The sequence below is a fragment of the Phymastichus coffea genome, unplaced genomic scaffold, assembly GCF_024137745.1.
Source record: "Phymastichus coffea isolate CEN01 unplaced genomic scaffold, Cenicafe_Pcof_1.1 PCOF00215, whole genome shotgun sequence".
NCBI lineage: Eukaryota > Metazoa > Arthropoda > Insecta > Hymenoptera > Eulophidae > Phymastichus > Phymastichus coffea.
In genome coordinates, this window is record NW_026707026.1 from 186,434 (window position 1) to 203,603 (window position 17,170).

At 32.8% G+C, this 17,170-nt stretch overlaps 1 protein-coding gene and 1 pseudogene across 1 annotated transcript; one reads left to right on the plus strand and one right to left on the minus strand.

The window, feature by feature from the left end:
• Window positions 1-480: 480 nt before the first annotated feature.
• Window positions 481-6,247, minus strand: LOC131674148 (ER membrane protein complex subunit 1-like; annotated as a pseudogene).
• A 728-nt stretch (window positions 6,248-6,975) lies between these two features.
• On the plus strand, window positions 6,976-7,922 carry LOC131674146 (ankyrin-1-like). Its single transcript, XM_058952667.1, has 2 exons — window positions 6,976-7,545; window positions 7,701-7,922. Exons 1-2 carry the CDS (start codon window positions 6,976-6,978, stop codon window positions 7,920-7,922), a joined length of 792 nt encoding a protein of 263 aa, XP_058808650.1.
• The last annotated feature ends 9,248 nt before the right edge of the window (window positions 7,923-17,170 follow it).

The window sequence follows — 17,170 nt, forward strand, 5'->3', positions numbered from 1 at the left end:
ATTCAGCAAGTTTAGTACAGCTAGTATAGACGATGTATATATTGTTAATTGCCGGAATGGCCGTAGATTAAGTGGTTATGGTTATGACAAAATAAAATAAAACTATATATAAGATTGTCGCGGATGGGAGCAAAATGTCTTCCCCCGAATCATGCCAGTTCGATACGGCTCACAAAATTACCATAAGCGTGAGCAATTTCAATCAAGCAGGCTGTGCAAAAAAGCTGAATGCTCTGGCTAAATACCTTGTTCGAGAGCGCAAAAATGTGTTATTATATAATTTTATTATAATTTATTAAAATGTTATTATATTATTATAAAGTTATTGTTGTTAAAATGAATTAATTTAATTTTGAAAGATATTGAACCAAGTAAAAAATGTTAAAAGAAATCTCATATTGTAAGTCTTATCTCGATACGACAATTAGAAACAAAGATGTAAGCAAATAAGTAAATAAAATGGTTTTTTGATTCAAATTATTAATAAACAATGTTTCGATACCACTCATAAACTAAAACTATTTTTTCCATTACGTATACATGTGCTAAACATGCGCTTTCAAGACCAATAGGAAACGTATGAATTCCAGATACCCTAGAAACACTCTGATTGTAATTTACAATGCCGTCCATGTGTATCGGCAATTCGGGGTCCTTTTTCCCTTATTTCGGGATTTACTGGCCTTCTTGGGTCTACAAATATCCAGGGCAATTTCAACACTCCGCCATTTGTTAATGCAACTGAATGAATAACATTCCGGTTAAAATATTTGAAATCGAAGAGTAAATCGTGGAACAATTCGATATTAAATTAAATTATTCACCTAGGATGTGTTTGCTAGTTCGTTTCTCTGTAATCGTTTCTTGCATTGAATCAATTGACAAATGTAATATAAAAGCTTGCCTCTCCACAATAGGTAACTTTGTGTTAGTTAATAATGAGAAAACTACAACATAAAATTATTATTGTTAGTGTTAAATATGAATTGATATGGATGTAACAATTTTTATTTTAACCAATTTACTTGTAGTATTGCTTTGAGTTTTTCTCTCATACAATTCTTTCCGTAGCTTCTTTACGTAGCTATTTCCGTTCTTTGACTTTTATCGTTAAAGTAACTATAAACAACCCAGTTTTCGGAATGAACAATATGTACTGGTCCCTTGGTTCTCTTGTGTACGATGGAGAAAATCATTGATCCAGGTACGACAGGAAGAAGATACAAATTGAGAGTATCTATAAATAATTAAACAAGACTTTGAGTAAACATAATTAGTTTTCGTAAAGTCCTTTTTATTATAGATATAATAAATTAACTTTTATAAGCATCACCTATTCCTTGAGTCACGATAGCAACCAGATTTGTACTGATATATTTGTACAAAACTGACCGATCACTCAACACTTGACCCTGCGAGTGAACACGTTCGATTGAACTTTTTGAGACATGTGTTATCCGTTGTATCTTTGGCGAGAAAACTAATTCCCATACCTGAACGAAGGCAATGAATTTGAAAAATATCACAATCTTTGTGGAAGCTTTTAAGCTTTTAAATAGTTTTACACATCTTGTGAGCGATTAGATTCTGCGAGTTGCTATAAGTAAGCGAGTATCCGGACAATACACCAGTCTTTCTGTCGGCAGTGAAGATGTAAGTAGTACGTCCAGCAGAAGTTGCAACAGCGCTTGCACTTTCTGAAAAGACGTGCGCTCGGTCGTGCTCATCCAAAATAACTATACCACGTAGAAAAATATCGGTTAATGCATGTAACAAAATTGACTGCTTGATTTGGTAATTCAACTTTGTCAGTCTATCCAGTAGCTGTCCGTTTATTGGGTTGAAAGTGTATATCATTCCATTTCCAATGGTCTACAAAATTAATAATACTCTTAATTTTATGTCGACTTTAAAGGTCGCGATTGAAAATGCGGATAAAATTAAAAATTACGTTACCTGTTGCAAGCAATGCGCACCGAGGTGGATGCGGAAAGTGCCTACTTCCACGTTAGACATACAAAACTATCTTGTTAAAATCCTGAGATAAGCCTTTGATGTAATTGACTCGTGATTGCCAAATTATTTCACCTTTCGTTGACTCTATTCCGTACAGCTATAATAATAAATTGTTAATATAAGTCACACGAAAATTAAAAACAGTTTATCTATCGTTCAAGTTTGATATAACAGTTTCACTTTCCCTGACGATGTAACAGCTACAATCACTTTATGTAAACCAAATTTATCACGAACTAAATCGGCTCGTTGATTTGATTACTGTGGTTCAAAGCCCAAAGTTCCTTGCATGAAAACGTTTATCTGGTTGGCTTCTAAAAGAGAAGATAAATCAACAATTTAGATATTAACAACTCAAAAGAATACTGCAATAATTTAAAAATTAAAGCCTAGCGAACGCAATACATCAGTTTATTTAGTCAGTTCAACGTTTGACAAAACTAAAACAATTAAATAAATTAAACTAATAAAAAATCTATTTGTAAAGAGTTAACACGCTAAGAAAATATTGTTATCTAATAATAATTCAACAATATAGTTGATTTTATATTGATACTTAAATGCCTGAAAATAATATTTTCAAACGCTTAATAAACACTAGAACCCTCATGCTGACGAAAAATTTAAGACAAAAATTTCAAATTTTTAAAATCATGCTTTCATAAAAAAATCATAATGAAAAATCAAACTCCACACTTAAATATTGATGTCGCCTATACGTATATGCTACTTACATGAACTATTAACATCATGACCGGACAGTAACCATTCGTAAAAGAAAGTTAGTTAATATATTGATTTGTTGAATTAGAATAAGATGTACTTGAAACTCAAAATTGACGGAATTTCATTGAACTGTTAAGTAAAACAATTAAAATTATATTGATCGTGCTTGATCACGATCTGACATTGGTAACTTAACAATTTCAACGGTTACAATATTTGTGAGATAGATTCCTCTCTAGTCTAGATGATATTTTGTTGGACTAAACTGACAGTATATTGTCCTCAGAGGAGAGTAAAAATCTACACGTTTTCCTTCTTGACACTTGTTGTGATTGACAAGAACAATCGGCTGCAACGATCGCAGGCTTAAATAGTGAACTATTTGTTACATATGCTAATTTTTCAGATTGAGCTTCATTTATGCTAAGTTCAGTTATGGTAATTCTTGTAATCTAAAAACAAATTTCATTTATTTTAAAATATGTAATATTTATTGGAATCAAATATGTAAATATTTCTTGCATCGCTAGATTCGTATATTAATCTCTTATATTCACCTTTTGATATGATGACTCTAATACTACTTTTTTGCTATGTAAATTAGTAACATACAAAAAGTCTCTCCATCTATACCTCGTGAAATAATTTTAGGGCTTTTCTCAAATAATACCACGCGCTTTCTGTTATTACTGCCGGCTCTAATAGATATTGCAGATATGTTTCCTGGAAGTATAGTGTAAACTTGTAAGGTCCTTGAGCATCTGCGCCAAATATAGTGTTAATTGTTATTGACTGAGGCTCCGATTTAGGTTCAAATATATTGATATAAAACAATAGTGCTAAATTGTTGTCACCTTTCAAGCAAACATAATTTGATGCTGCTCAAATACACCTGTAATAAGTTATCTCCATAAATAAAAAACTCTATTTTAAAATAATTAAGATAATTTTGATACAAAATATTTACTCGGCTTCTTGAGATATGAAAGGTGCAGAAATTTTCTTATTTTTCAATTTTTCTCCAGTTTTACTATGATATGAGGTGACCTTAAAACCATTATTATAAATTGGTAGAATGTGATGTAAGGTTCCATCCTTCATGTACCATTAAACATCTTCAATTCTGCAAACATTACAACAGTATTACTTGATTGAATTGCCTATGAAAATACACATAAAATGCATTTCATATTTTATCGAACATGTAACATAAACAAATTCTATCAATATCTCATTACAAGATATTGAAAAAATATAGATTTATGAAAAATTTTGTGTATCATACAATTTATGATTGTAAATTTAATAGTGTACAGCAAAAAAATTGACAAAGTAAAACCTTTCACTATTGTAAAGCCCTGCTGTAGAATATGATATAAATGGAGAATCAATTCTGAAATAGACACTACAAAATTTAAATATGTATAAAAGTGATTTTTAATACTTTTATATTGGATTATAAAATATTTAAATTCATGTAGCATTGAACTCATTAGTTGTCATATCTATTATCATTAGTCGAAGAGCAGATTAATAAAAACTAGTTTGAAATTATAAATTGAGTGAATTATGAGAAAAAATAATACCTGTCTCGATTTTGTTCTGTTAATGTCCATTCATTTATTATATTACTGGACATATGTCCAGTAGCTAAATTGCAATAACGGACTAAAGCTGAAACACCACCATTCACTGAAATCAATTCTCCACTTGTAACATTACTAAATGCTTGTATGCGACCAGCACATCCTTTTTCTAGTATTCTCCTCCATAATAGTTGTCCGACATTAAGATACATATGTCAATTTTCAATTTATTCTAACAAACATTATTCAAATTATTAAATTTGAATATAAAAATATCTATTTTAACACTTTAAAGCTGCAATTACATTTTCTTCAGTTGTAACAACTACTTTTTTAGTCATTGAAACCGTATCAAAACTAGCAAACTTTATTTTTCCTACATAATTTTGTCTCCTGGAATAAAAATGAATGATGAAATATTTTTTATTGAAATTAGTAAGATTATTCATCAAATTATGAATAGGTTTTAATAAAACTAATTCAAAACATTTTAATTAAATGCACTACATAATCAATATAGCTATATAAGGGGTATATAGCTATATTTTTATTCGATATTAAATACTAGTATTTCCTACAATATTAAATAAATAAATTTTACGGTATGAAATGTGTATTATTGACAAGGACATTTATACGAGTACATATCAAAAACAGACATTTCGTAAAAATTCCATTTTTAGACCCCATATATCCTTAAGCAAACAAGTATTTTTCGGTAAAAAAATATTTTTATCGAAACAAAGCTTCCTCTACGTGGAAGCAAGATATGGAAAGTTTCCTACTTGGTCTATCAATACTTACTGCAAATTAAATCTTACTCGGATGAACTGAAAATCTTATAACTTGATAATAAATTGCCATTTCCAACATTCACATGCCTACGATACAATTAATGTAGAATAAAGGCGTAAAATTGTATTCGATTAATAGAAGAAAAGTGAAATAAATTAAACGAAACGACGTCTATGGATATACAAAGTAACTGTCGCCTTACGGCCATTATGTTGAGGAGCTATGGCACGGCGAGACTAATCAGGACTACCTGCGAAAAGTCACGATGAACCTTTCGACTCCTTCTCTCTTCTCTGCTAGTTATACTGTGTAGGCTACCCGGTCTTTACCTGATCTTAATGTCTTGAATGCTTCCTTAATTACGGTCTCGCAGTCATTTGGCTTCTTCGTCCAAACATTAACTCGGATTATTTGCAAAGACGCTCTGATATTTTTAGGACACCTTGGTAATTTATTGCTTTACAGACGAGACGGCGTCAGGCCTTCCCCATGTTGAGACCGACAAAAAGCCGGAAATTATCTGTGACATAAAATTTGTATTTCGTATGTTCGGGCATGTCACTGTAAAACGAAGTTATGCTCATTGCACAGCACATATGTTGGCGAGCTCATCCCCTTTTATCATCGGTTGCGTGAAGTATAACTTTGCTAGTGATCGCGAACGAATGGAGCCTAAGTCGGGTTTTCTCGGGAAATCCACATTTCCCAACAAATTCATTCACCAAAAACAGATGAGAAGATCGTTTGAGACTCGGAACGTTGCAGATTTTTCCAGAATGAAAATGATGCTGTGGCGATGCAGATGTAGTGCTCGTTTGCTTAACCAGAGGAACAATGCGTTATCCTTACAATTATAAGCGTATATACTAAATAAGTACATTTATTTTCACAAAACGACGGACAAATAAGGAATACTTTTCAAATTCGCGAAACTCGACTATGAAGTCACTCATATATTATACTCATCATTACCGCAGATCATGGTTATATTCTCCAGTGATAATAGCCTGTCATGCTGAAAGAAAAATTGACTTCTGAGTAGTTCGTAGAACGCTTTTCATAGATTCTTTACAGTGTTTCTATTTTCATACCATTTTGGCATTTACATCAGTGTGGCACCCCATATCTGCGATTGGCAATCACTCGGTATTCGAAGCTTGAAATAATGACAATGATCTGTTTTTTATGAGTAAAAGTGACTTCATAGTCGTGTTTCACGAACTTGAAATATATTCCTTATTTGCCCGTCGACTTTCTTCGGCAATGCTGTGGAAATAAATGTACTTATATAGTACGCTTATAATTGACATAAATATCAGAGCACCTTTGCAAATAATCCGAGTTAATGTCTGGAGCAACCAAGAGGCAAACTGATTTTGCGAGACCGTAATTAAGGAAGCATTCAAGGCAGTGAGATCGGGTCGGTATCGGGTAGCCAACACAGTGCAACTTGCAGAGAACAGAGAACGAGTCGAAAGATTCATCGTGACTTTCCGCAGGTAGTCTTGGTTAGACGCGCCGTGCCATTGCTAGTAAAGCACATGGCCATTAAACGGTAATTAGGAGCCGTACTTGGGAAGGTCCCAGATACTCCGATTGGCGGAGCCTGCACACGATTGGCCGAGGGAGAGAGAATCTGTGGAGTGAGAGTACTCTCGGCACTGTATAAATGGGACGCATCGGACGGGCAGGCGATAGACAGTTGACTAGATCGAAGGCCAGCCGAGCCAAGGGGTTGTTCCGATTCTCGCTTCCAGTCCAGTATTTGCTTCGCTTTTGGATTTCGACGATTCCCAACTACAATCGCACACAAGGTAATTTAATTCTGATCGAATTTTCTTTGCTCTACACTATGCCTTCCTCCGCGGTCTGTCGAGCTAACGATAAGATGTCAACCTTTCAGATGTCTCCGTATTCCGTCAAGTTCGTGTTGTTTTCGGCGATTCGCAGGAATGACGTCGAAGCCGTGCGAACACTGGTTTCGCGGCATCGCCTGCACTTGACTGCCGACAACGTGGATTACCAGGCTCTTCGTAAGGCCATCAAGTACGACCGCGTCGAGATCGCCAACCTGCTGGTGGAGAGCGGCTGCCGCGTCTGTGTGCCGTATGAGCAGGACAACTCTCCACTACACCTCGCCGTGATAAGGCCGAAGTTCGAAGCGCTGGTCGTTGAACTGCTTCAGAAGGACGCAAACCTTAGTCAGAGGAACCGTCGCGACGAGACGCCGATTCAAAAGGCGTTCCATGAAGGGGCGTCTTGCTTGGTGATACAGATTTTATTCGACGTCTACCTAGCGGAGAGCTGTCTAAACGAAAAGGACGAGGAAGGATTTTCCTACTTGCACATAGCTTGCGCCACGTCTGACCTGGAAACGGTCACTAATTTCGTGGAGAAAGGTGGCGCAGATATACACCAGCGGGTAAGTTTGCTTTCCGTTCATTTGGTCTTTTATATTTCTAGTACTGTTCTTTCTGCTACGCGTCAAATGCTAAACTTATCCGATGAACGAGTTTTTGATACCACTTTTTAGCAAATGAATTTCCGTGCATAATTAATTACAAAACAATTTTACAGGTCAAAGACGACGGCTACTCGCAGTATGCAGGCAGAACGCCGCTGCACATGGCAGCTGAGTTCGGACATACCGAGGTAATTCTTTACCTCCTAGAAAATGGCGCCAAGATTTATAGAGAAGATGCAGATGGATCAACCCCTCTGCAGCTAGCCGTAGAACGAGGGGATCGAGACATCGTTGACTTGATGTCGAACTACGACGAGCAGCATCCTAATGGCTAGAATAAAAAACACGTTGCACGTTGCGTAGAATAAAAAAAAGTTGCACGAATGGTTTCTAAATGTATTTTATTCCAACTCTATTCTTGTGAGCCTTTTAATTAGGGAAGCCTTTGGAAAACTAATTTCACAATTAATCCTATAAGTATATTTATGTAAATAAAAATATGGACAATGTTGCTACTTAATTTGACACTTTTAATAACGCAATAACCGTAAATTAAATTTCATACAGAATAATTCTTAATAATTTAAAAAAAATAAATCTTCTAATGATAAAAGACTTAATAATCATTTGTTGTTTCCAAAAATAACATACCTGCGATCAATTGAAAGTAGTAAAAAGAATACGTCATTTTGTTTGAGCGATGTAATAAAGTTAAAAATGTAGAACAAACCGACGTCTGGAACTTTGCCAAGTAAGCTGTCGAACTGTTGTTTTACAAAATTTTTTATTTATACGTAATAAATATATATAAAGCGTTAAAAACCATTACACACTTTTCATTTACTTCATGAGAATTGGAGAGAATAATTTGTAATTCTAATTGATTTTATTTGCTTAATAGCCATGTATGCGTTCTTTCGCAAAATCAGGAGAACTGTTCAAAGCTCTGTAGAGAGAGAAAATGAAGATTAAAACTATTGATTAGGATGTTAAATATATTTTAATGCGACTATATGAAAATGTCTGTTGAAATGACCGTCAGAAATATCTCGAAATCGTGGAAGCTTATAAAGCTTGAAATAGTGTTGGAAAGACCGTAAAAAGAAAGGCTTCGGAGACGAATGATATTTGTACTCATTTTGAAAAACTGGAGACAACAAGTTCTAGAAATTTTTTCAAATAGTAGTCATTTTTTATCAATAATTACCGCTAGTTGTTAAGATCACACTCCTCTGCAGAATACATGGTAGAGCGGAACTCTGACTTAGCCTTTATCGTAGATCTACCCATGTATCAAATACCTACATATTTTGTACATAACACATACAAATTATGGACGCTCATGAAAGATTCCTGCAGGGTTTAAAAATTGGCATCATTAAAAAGGAGCATGAGCCTCGTGAATTGAGAGAGACAGAAAAGCGACCGCCGAGACGAGAAGCCAGAGGGTGAACATCGCATGGCTACCCCCTCCAGGCTGGAGTAGGGCCCCTTCTCTATTGGCTATTGGCTGGATCGGAGTCGTGTAGTTTAGAGGTAGCTCCCATGGAACTATAATTCCTATTCATTTTATCTGAAGCAAGCAGCAGTAACGTGCCTCTGATACCTCAAAGCGTCATTGGTACTTTGACTTTCGAGTGCTACGTACTTCCTAAGTGGTTCGTGCCTCCGGTCACCAGCATATAGTGGCAGAGATAATGGCCAATCAGCCCCGAATGATATCGCCGAGATTTAGAATAGAGATTTTAGAATGTATTTTTTTTTTTTTTGTAGGATTAGATTTTTAAGCGTATCGTGACTCGAGCTTCCGAGCTGTCGATTTTTATGTAACTTTTAGCTTAATGTTTTGTAAATGACAAGCGATTTAGTGCTCATTGACATGTCTCGATATCTTGTCCGGATCTGCGCAGATTTTTGTACATATAGACAATAAACTGTATTTTCATTTTTTATAATTAATATGAAATATACGTCTGTAATCCGACTTTCCTTGTTGTAATTTAAACTTCAAAAACACCCCTTCTGCGAATATCTCTGCCAAGGATGACGTCCAACGAATCTCAATATTCGTTTTTGTAACACAGATAACACAGCATGCCGGCACTGTTCGGCACGCGCGTGCTCGTCACGGCGTGCCGTCATAATGCAGGTACAGTGGGAGCACGAAAAGCGACGCACGCCGTGCCGTCAGAATGCGGGCATAATGCAAGTCTCAAGTGCAGCATGCCGTGCCGTTAGAATGCTGTCATTCTGCGGTCACGCAAAAAAATAAAATTCGAATAGGCATTACGACGTGGGTTGATTGTTTTTAATAAAATAAATAATTTATTTGACAATAAAAATATATTAAATATATATCTCTGTCTTTATTTCTATGTAATAATTTCTTTTATTGTATACAAAATACAAATTTGAATATCCATACATATACGTTCGATTGTCATCGATTAATAACGATTTTTTTGAAAATCGTTCTCTTAAAACGTTTAACGTTTTTTACCAGTAATTGTGATTGCTTTTAAAGTAATTAAAAATACTAATTGTGACTGCTATTAAACCGTAAAATTATTGTGAGAGTGTTCCTTGTGTAGTGGAGTCGCAGTTGAAAGAAAAGTAAGTAAATATAAAAATTATTAACATTTTTCTTAAAAATTGTACTAGAGGATAAAATAATTATTTAAATTGTGATAACTGTGATATATGAAATATTAGTATTTGTATCGAATAATTAAATAGTACAAAATAGTTTATAAAATAAGTAAGTAAAATAAGGTAAAAAATGAAATTGTTTTTCTATAGTTTAGATTTTTCATTATTAAATGCATACTCAGGCTAATCGAAGTTTGATATAGTTTTGCTACAATCATGGTGAAAAAGTACATATGGTTTTGTAAACTTGTGCATTGAAGACTAGTACATTCAAGACTGTCATTGTAAATAAAAGTAGAAATTTTATTTGTGATTACAAAGAACAAATTACCAGATGTTAGTGTTTGTATCAAAAATAAAACACAATCCACGACAATAAAGTGATTTACAATTTTGATAAAGTTATCATAGCTTAATTATTATAGCAATCATATACTACGGTATTACTCTATAAGCAACAAGATATCATAAATAATATTATTGTAAGTTACTTTTTTATCATGCATTGTAGTTTGGTTTTCATAATAGTAACAAAATCTGGTAATTCATCTTTATAATCACAACCAATATTATTACTGTTATTTGCAATGTCAGTATTGAATGTGTTAATATTTAAGGCACGAGTTTATAAAACCATGTTTACTATTTATATATAGTTTTGCTGCTCATTGCAATAATAAATCACATCTGTTGAAATTCTATAATCACAATAAGAAAGTAAATATGGTTTTGCACACTGGTGCATTCAATACTAGCACATGAAATACTGTTATTTACAATGACAATATTGTAAATAACAGTAGCATTTTTAGTTTTGACTATGACAACAAATCAGCAGATGTTGATGTAAGTCTCAAAAACAAACCACAATTCATGTAAAATAGTATACCTGATAATTAATTCTTTTCTCTCTAGTAAACATGTTTTCTTCTCTTTTATCGATGAGCCATTTAGAATTTTCACATTGTACATACTCTTTGATCTCAATTAGTCTGAAATTTTGCTGATATAATTCTGCATTTAAAAACCTAGCTATCTCTCTTAAATTGCCAATTGTTGCACTCATACCAATTATTTGAATATTTCCTGTTTAAAAATAATATATAACTTAAGTTTTGTAAAGATAAAATTTTTAAAATTGATAAAATGCAATATCTGTTCAAAAATATTGATACAACTCTTACGTTCAGAGAATATTACTTTTGTTAATAAACATTCCAAAGTAGCTCCTCTTCCACCGTTTTCTCCTAATAAGTGTAACTCATCAACTACAATAATTCCCAACTAAAAGACATAAGACATCTTAAGTATAGTAATAGAAAAAATTATTAAAAATTAATTTGACTCACCTCATCTAGTCGATTCAGTTCAATAAAATAATTTATAATTGTTTCTGCTTTTTCTATTGTACACATGTATAACGAATTTTTTTTTCTTCTTTTCCTTGGTGGGTAATGACCTTTTTCCGCTTTAATGAGAAAATTGAGTTCTAAGGCAAAAGGTGTCATTGATTGAATCTAAAATAAATAAACTATATAAAGACATGCATATAGATAATTGAACAAACTGTAGAAATTTTTACTTTTTCTTGGACTAATGCTACAAATGGAAGAATAAACATTGCATTTTTCTTTCTACACACAATTTCTTTAAGCATTAATTGCCACAAGAGTTTTACCACCACTTGTTGGTAAAGCATAAATGAGATTCTTTCTTTCACCTATTGTACTCATGTTTAGACATTTTTCCTGCTAATCTAAAAGAAATAATTACACATATAAAAAATTTTTTATTATAATCATTCATAAAATATTAAAGTTTAATATACATATTAATACACATAAAATGTTAAAGTTAAAATATACATACCATAAAGTTTGTCTATTCCTTTGTAATTTCTAATAAGATTCTTTACTTTATCAGGCAACCCAAAAAACAATTTTGAAGTAACATCATTCTTACTTAAATCTATGTCTTCTTTTAACTAAATTTTATTGATTTATATGTGTTAGAAATAATTTTTTCTTTAATAAATTAACAGAGTTGTTCAAATCAGCAGTAATGTTCCGACTCAAAATATCAGAACAATTACTACAAATACAGAATCGCTTTAAACGCTCCAAAACAAGGCCTCAACGTCCAGCCTGCCTCCCTTTTAAGACTGTTACTGACATGTGAAATTTTGAAGATGCCAGCGACAGCGTCTACGACGAAATCGTATGTGCAAATATGAACCAGTTGTCTGTTTACACAATTAATATTATCATTCTTACTTCTACTAATTTACAGGTTGCTTATTTCCGTTATTTGGGCTGATTTAATATCCAGGATTGTATCTCAAAATATTTATTGGAGGCCATTGATATAAACGAAAATATAGTTAATGGCATAATTTACAAAGGAAAGGGGCCTAATCAGCTAACGTTGAAGGGAACAATGTTCGTTAACGCCTGTCAAGGTAAGTATAATCAAATCCTATTTGTTTTAATGTTGAAATTATTATTTTACGTATATATACATGTTTTTAATACGCAATTAGCGTGAAGTTATAGAACCTTATTTGCACAATATTTTTACAGATGGTTTAAATGAGAACGCCCATTTTATTATGCCCACTGAAGCAATCGTTGACTTGACGTTTACTAAGACCTTGAAGAGTCTAAAAGAACGATTACGACGGAAGCTGAATGTTCAAGGTAGACAGCAGAGGCAGGAAGGCGAGGGTCAGAAGATGGAGCCTAATTTAGAAGGTACATAATTTTAAGTATTACCCTTATAAAAAATTGTTGAATCCCGTCTTACATACATGTTATAGTGTACTATAACACGTAGTATACACTAGTGTAATTAAATAAAATAACAATTATTTATAAGAGAAATAATAAATATATTTATTTAACGTAAACAACATATAAACTAAATCAACTAACAACATACAACAACATATCAACTAAACTAAAACAAGTCGCCTAGCAATACTTTTAACGGTTTTGGAAAGAAATATATAACAATATTTTTAAAAATATAAATAAAAAGACTTTTTTCTCCATAGACCAAGCGATTGAAGAGGACCAATATCAAGAGGAGGACTCATAGGAATTATCAGATAACAAAGTAAACTGCGACACGGAGGAAATACACGGACTAGAGAACGAGATGCCGATTTTTCACGACTTCGCAACTACGTTCTTTGGTACTACATATTAAGTATATATTTTATTTTATCTTCAATACTTTTTTTTATTAAAAGTTTTCTGAATTTTATGTGTTCATTTGCAGGGTCAAGTGTTGAGTGATCGGTCAGTTTTATACAAATACATTAATCCAAATCTGGTTGCTGTCGTGACTCAAGGAATAGGTGATGCTTATAAAAGTTAATTTATTACATCTATAATAAAAAGGACTTTGCGAAAACTAATTATGTTTACTCAAAATCTTGTTTAACTATTTATAGATACTCTCAATTTGTATCTTCTTCATGTCGTACCTGGATCAATGATTTTCTCCATCGTACACAAGAGAACCAAGCGACCAGTACATATTGTTCATTCTGAAAACTGGGTTGATTATAGTTACTTTAACGATAAAAGTCGAAGAACGGAAATAGCTACGTAAAGAAGCTACGGAAAGAATTGTACGAGGGAAAAACTCAAAGCAATTTTTTAAAAAATAAAAAATAATAAATAAAATTTTCAAAATGTGTATTTTTATTTAAAAACCAATAATAATAATAATAATATACAGCATAAATTTTTTCAAAATGCCGTCATAATGCGTGCATTCAGCAACCATTTCGTCCAGCAGAACGGGAAGGCATAATGTCGGCAATATTCATGCATGTCGCGAAAAATTATATTACTCATCTACGCTGGCACAATGCTGGTATTATAGACGCACGCCGTGACTTCCACGGTGTGCTCGCATAATGCTGTCCCGATGCGGATGTACTTGGCCGTCATTGTGCCGGCATGAAAGTCACGCCGTGCTTGCATTCTGACGGTAACGTGCCACCACGATCTTATCAAGCTAATGGCACCGGTCGAGCATTCGCTCGACGATGCCGCGCGAGTGCAACTGGGCGACCGACAGCTGCATTCTTCTTCCCGTTGCAAATCGAAGTGGCGGTGAGCCTCGCGCCGAGGGATTTCACTACCCGATCATCGTACGAGCAGATCGAGGTAAGTGCGATGCAATGCGTCCCACTTCAATTGGTTTGACACCGAAATTAGAAAAGTCTACGAGAATATTGAAATTTATTTCCGGATTAAGTCTCCGCTTGAAATTTTATTCCCGGATTTTCCGTTTTTAAGAAAATAAAATGAAAAAATCGGGCGTTCGACAGCACGCAATATGCATCGAACATTTTTCTCCTGTTTAAAAAGGAATAATATCGATAGCGGATGATATCTCCTTATTCCCGGATTACGAAACAATTTTCCTTTTGTCGATTTTCTATCCAAAATTGAGGAAAATGTAAAGATTAGTAATATGCGGCAGTTAGTCGATAAAACAGGTCAAACATTTGCTAATCACCAGATATCCCTATGCGAGTTCTACAGTGCGTACAATCACTGTATTATACAAAAAAAGAAAGGCGATGAATGAACATTTACTATTATTTGCAATAAAATTGTGGTAGTTATCTTTCTACACCATTTTTCTAAATTAACCATTTATGACGTAACAATAAATCATTGTACTTTATTTATACAGTCGAGTTTAATGACAAATATTTCAAGTCATTGATTAACCACTGGCATATATATAGCTAAAACGAAAATACCTGCAACGAGCTCAAAGACTTGATTTCTTATTATTTGCCGTTCTACTACGTCATTATTTATTACTTAAAATAATTTAAACGCACGAATAGTTTTAATGCCACCTAACAAACTTGAACTGATCTTAAAAGTTGAACTCGCATGAAATAAAAATGATGTTTTCTTTTTGAAATCAGAAATTTTAACGTAATCTACATATTGAATGATACTTCGTTTTTATAAAATCAAATTGTATAGATTCATGGTAGTTTTAAAAATAACGTTATGGCTGTTATTAGAATTATTACCTCACATAATGTTACAATTGCTTTGATATTAGAAAAATGTTTGTGTAATTTGAAATGAACAAAAGTTTTAACAAAATCACGTACTATTTATGTAAATAGACTTTTTCAACGTGTTAAAACAGAGAAAGTAAACATTTAATAAATTTGTATCGAAAAATAATTTTAAATCATTTACGATTATTGCCAAGATTTTAACTGTTGATCATAGTTTCAGTTAAAAATGTAATTGTGATTTAATCAGAAAAATAGTCTATTAAATGTATAAACAATTTGTAAGACCGAACAAGTAAATATTTTGACAAAATAGATATTTACTTTATCGTTTATATGTTACAATCAACCACTATTTATACGCAGAGACATACTAATAATCCAATCACTAGCATTTTGAGAGTGTACTGTTCAACTCAACATATTTATTTTGACAGATCAGATATGTTAATGTCGTAAAAATACAAAATAAATTAATTGTAGCTAAGGCAATTTTCCGCAACTCTTACAGCCCGGATTCAATTCCAAGTTTAAGTAGGATTAAATCTAGGAAGAATCGAATACTTATTTAGGAATCGAGTATAATCGCTGATCCCTATTTCAGTTTGTGTACATGTAGACGAAATTAATTGAGATTATTTACTTGCAGCAATCCTTATAGTATATCTGTTAACACAGACTCGTTTCTGCAGATAGAACCTGAATTAGGAAATATTTTTATTTATTAATATACTACATATACTTGATTAATTAATTAAAGTACTTATTATTTTTTTCATGGCCATCTGCAACATTTATTTTTATTTTATGAATTAATGTCAAATAATTAATTCATTTTTACACTTTCGTGCACCTCGGAGGTCCGAAATCCGATGGCTCTTGTGTAGAAGAAAGTCCCTAAATATTTTCATAAAATAAATTTTAGTACACAAGAAAATTATTAGGAAATAATCATTTTCGAAAAATCAAATAGATTTTCACAATTGAAAGCAACATTATTTCCTTGTCGATCGATGACAGGCCCGGTAAAAATATAATATATATTATTTCGTCATCTTCAAAAATTCATTAATGACTTTTTAGTAACATTTCCATGAAAAAAATGAATATCATATATTAAATATTCCTGACTATCAGTTGAAGCATAGAATGTCATACATAACATTTATTTAATTTTTTGTTAATCTGTTTTTAATTATTGTGTTATTTAATACATATTAATTTAATTTGTATAAGAGGTCTGAAAATAATTTTCAGCGTCCATGCCATTGTTAAGTAGATTTTATTACTTTTAAAGCAAATAACTTTCAGCGAATAGTTTTGAATGAGATTGATAGAGAGTGAATTTCAAAACGGAAAATTTATTGAATTTTGCATTAGATTTATGTAGCATAATATAAAACAATTAAAAAGAATTGAAACTGTTAGCGAAGCCTTCGTGCAATTTTTTACTTTGTCAAAAGTATTTTTCATGGGGACTGGTGATGCAGGCTCATTAAAAAAAATACGTATTTGCAATTTACAAGCATGTATACGTCGATTATTGGTTCCTTATATATCCGACATGAGAGTAACATATGACAGTACGCACTGTAGAACTCGCATAGGGATATCTGGTGATTAGCAAATGTTTGACCGGTTTTATCGACTAACTGCCGCATATTACTAATCCTTACATTTTCCTCAATTTTGGATGGAAAATTGTTTCGTAATCCAGGAATAAGGGGCTTTCATCCGCTATCGATATTGTTTCTTTTTAAACAGGAGAAAAATGTTCAATGCATATCGCGCGCTGTCCGAACGCCCGATTTTTTTTCGCAATTTTCTTAAAAACGGAAAATCCGGAAATAAAATTTCAAGCGGAGACTTAATCCG

Excerpts from the sequence above, each read along its gene's own strand:
- LOC131674146 (XM_058952667.1), top strand. The coding sequence starts at position 6,976 with ATGCCTTCCTCCGCGGTCTGTCGAGCTAACGATAAGATGTCAACCTTT. Across the intron at positions 7,546-7,700 it reads GCGCAGATATACACCAGCGG|GTCAAAGACGACGGCTACTC; the intron begins GTAAGTTTGCTT and ends ACAATTTTACAG.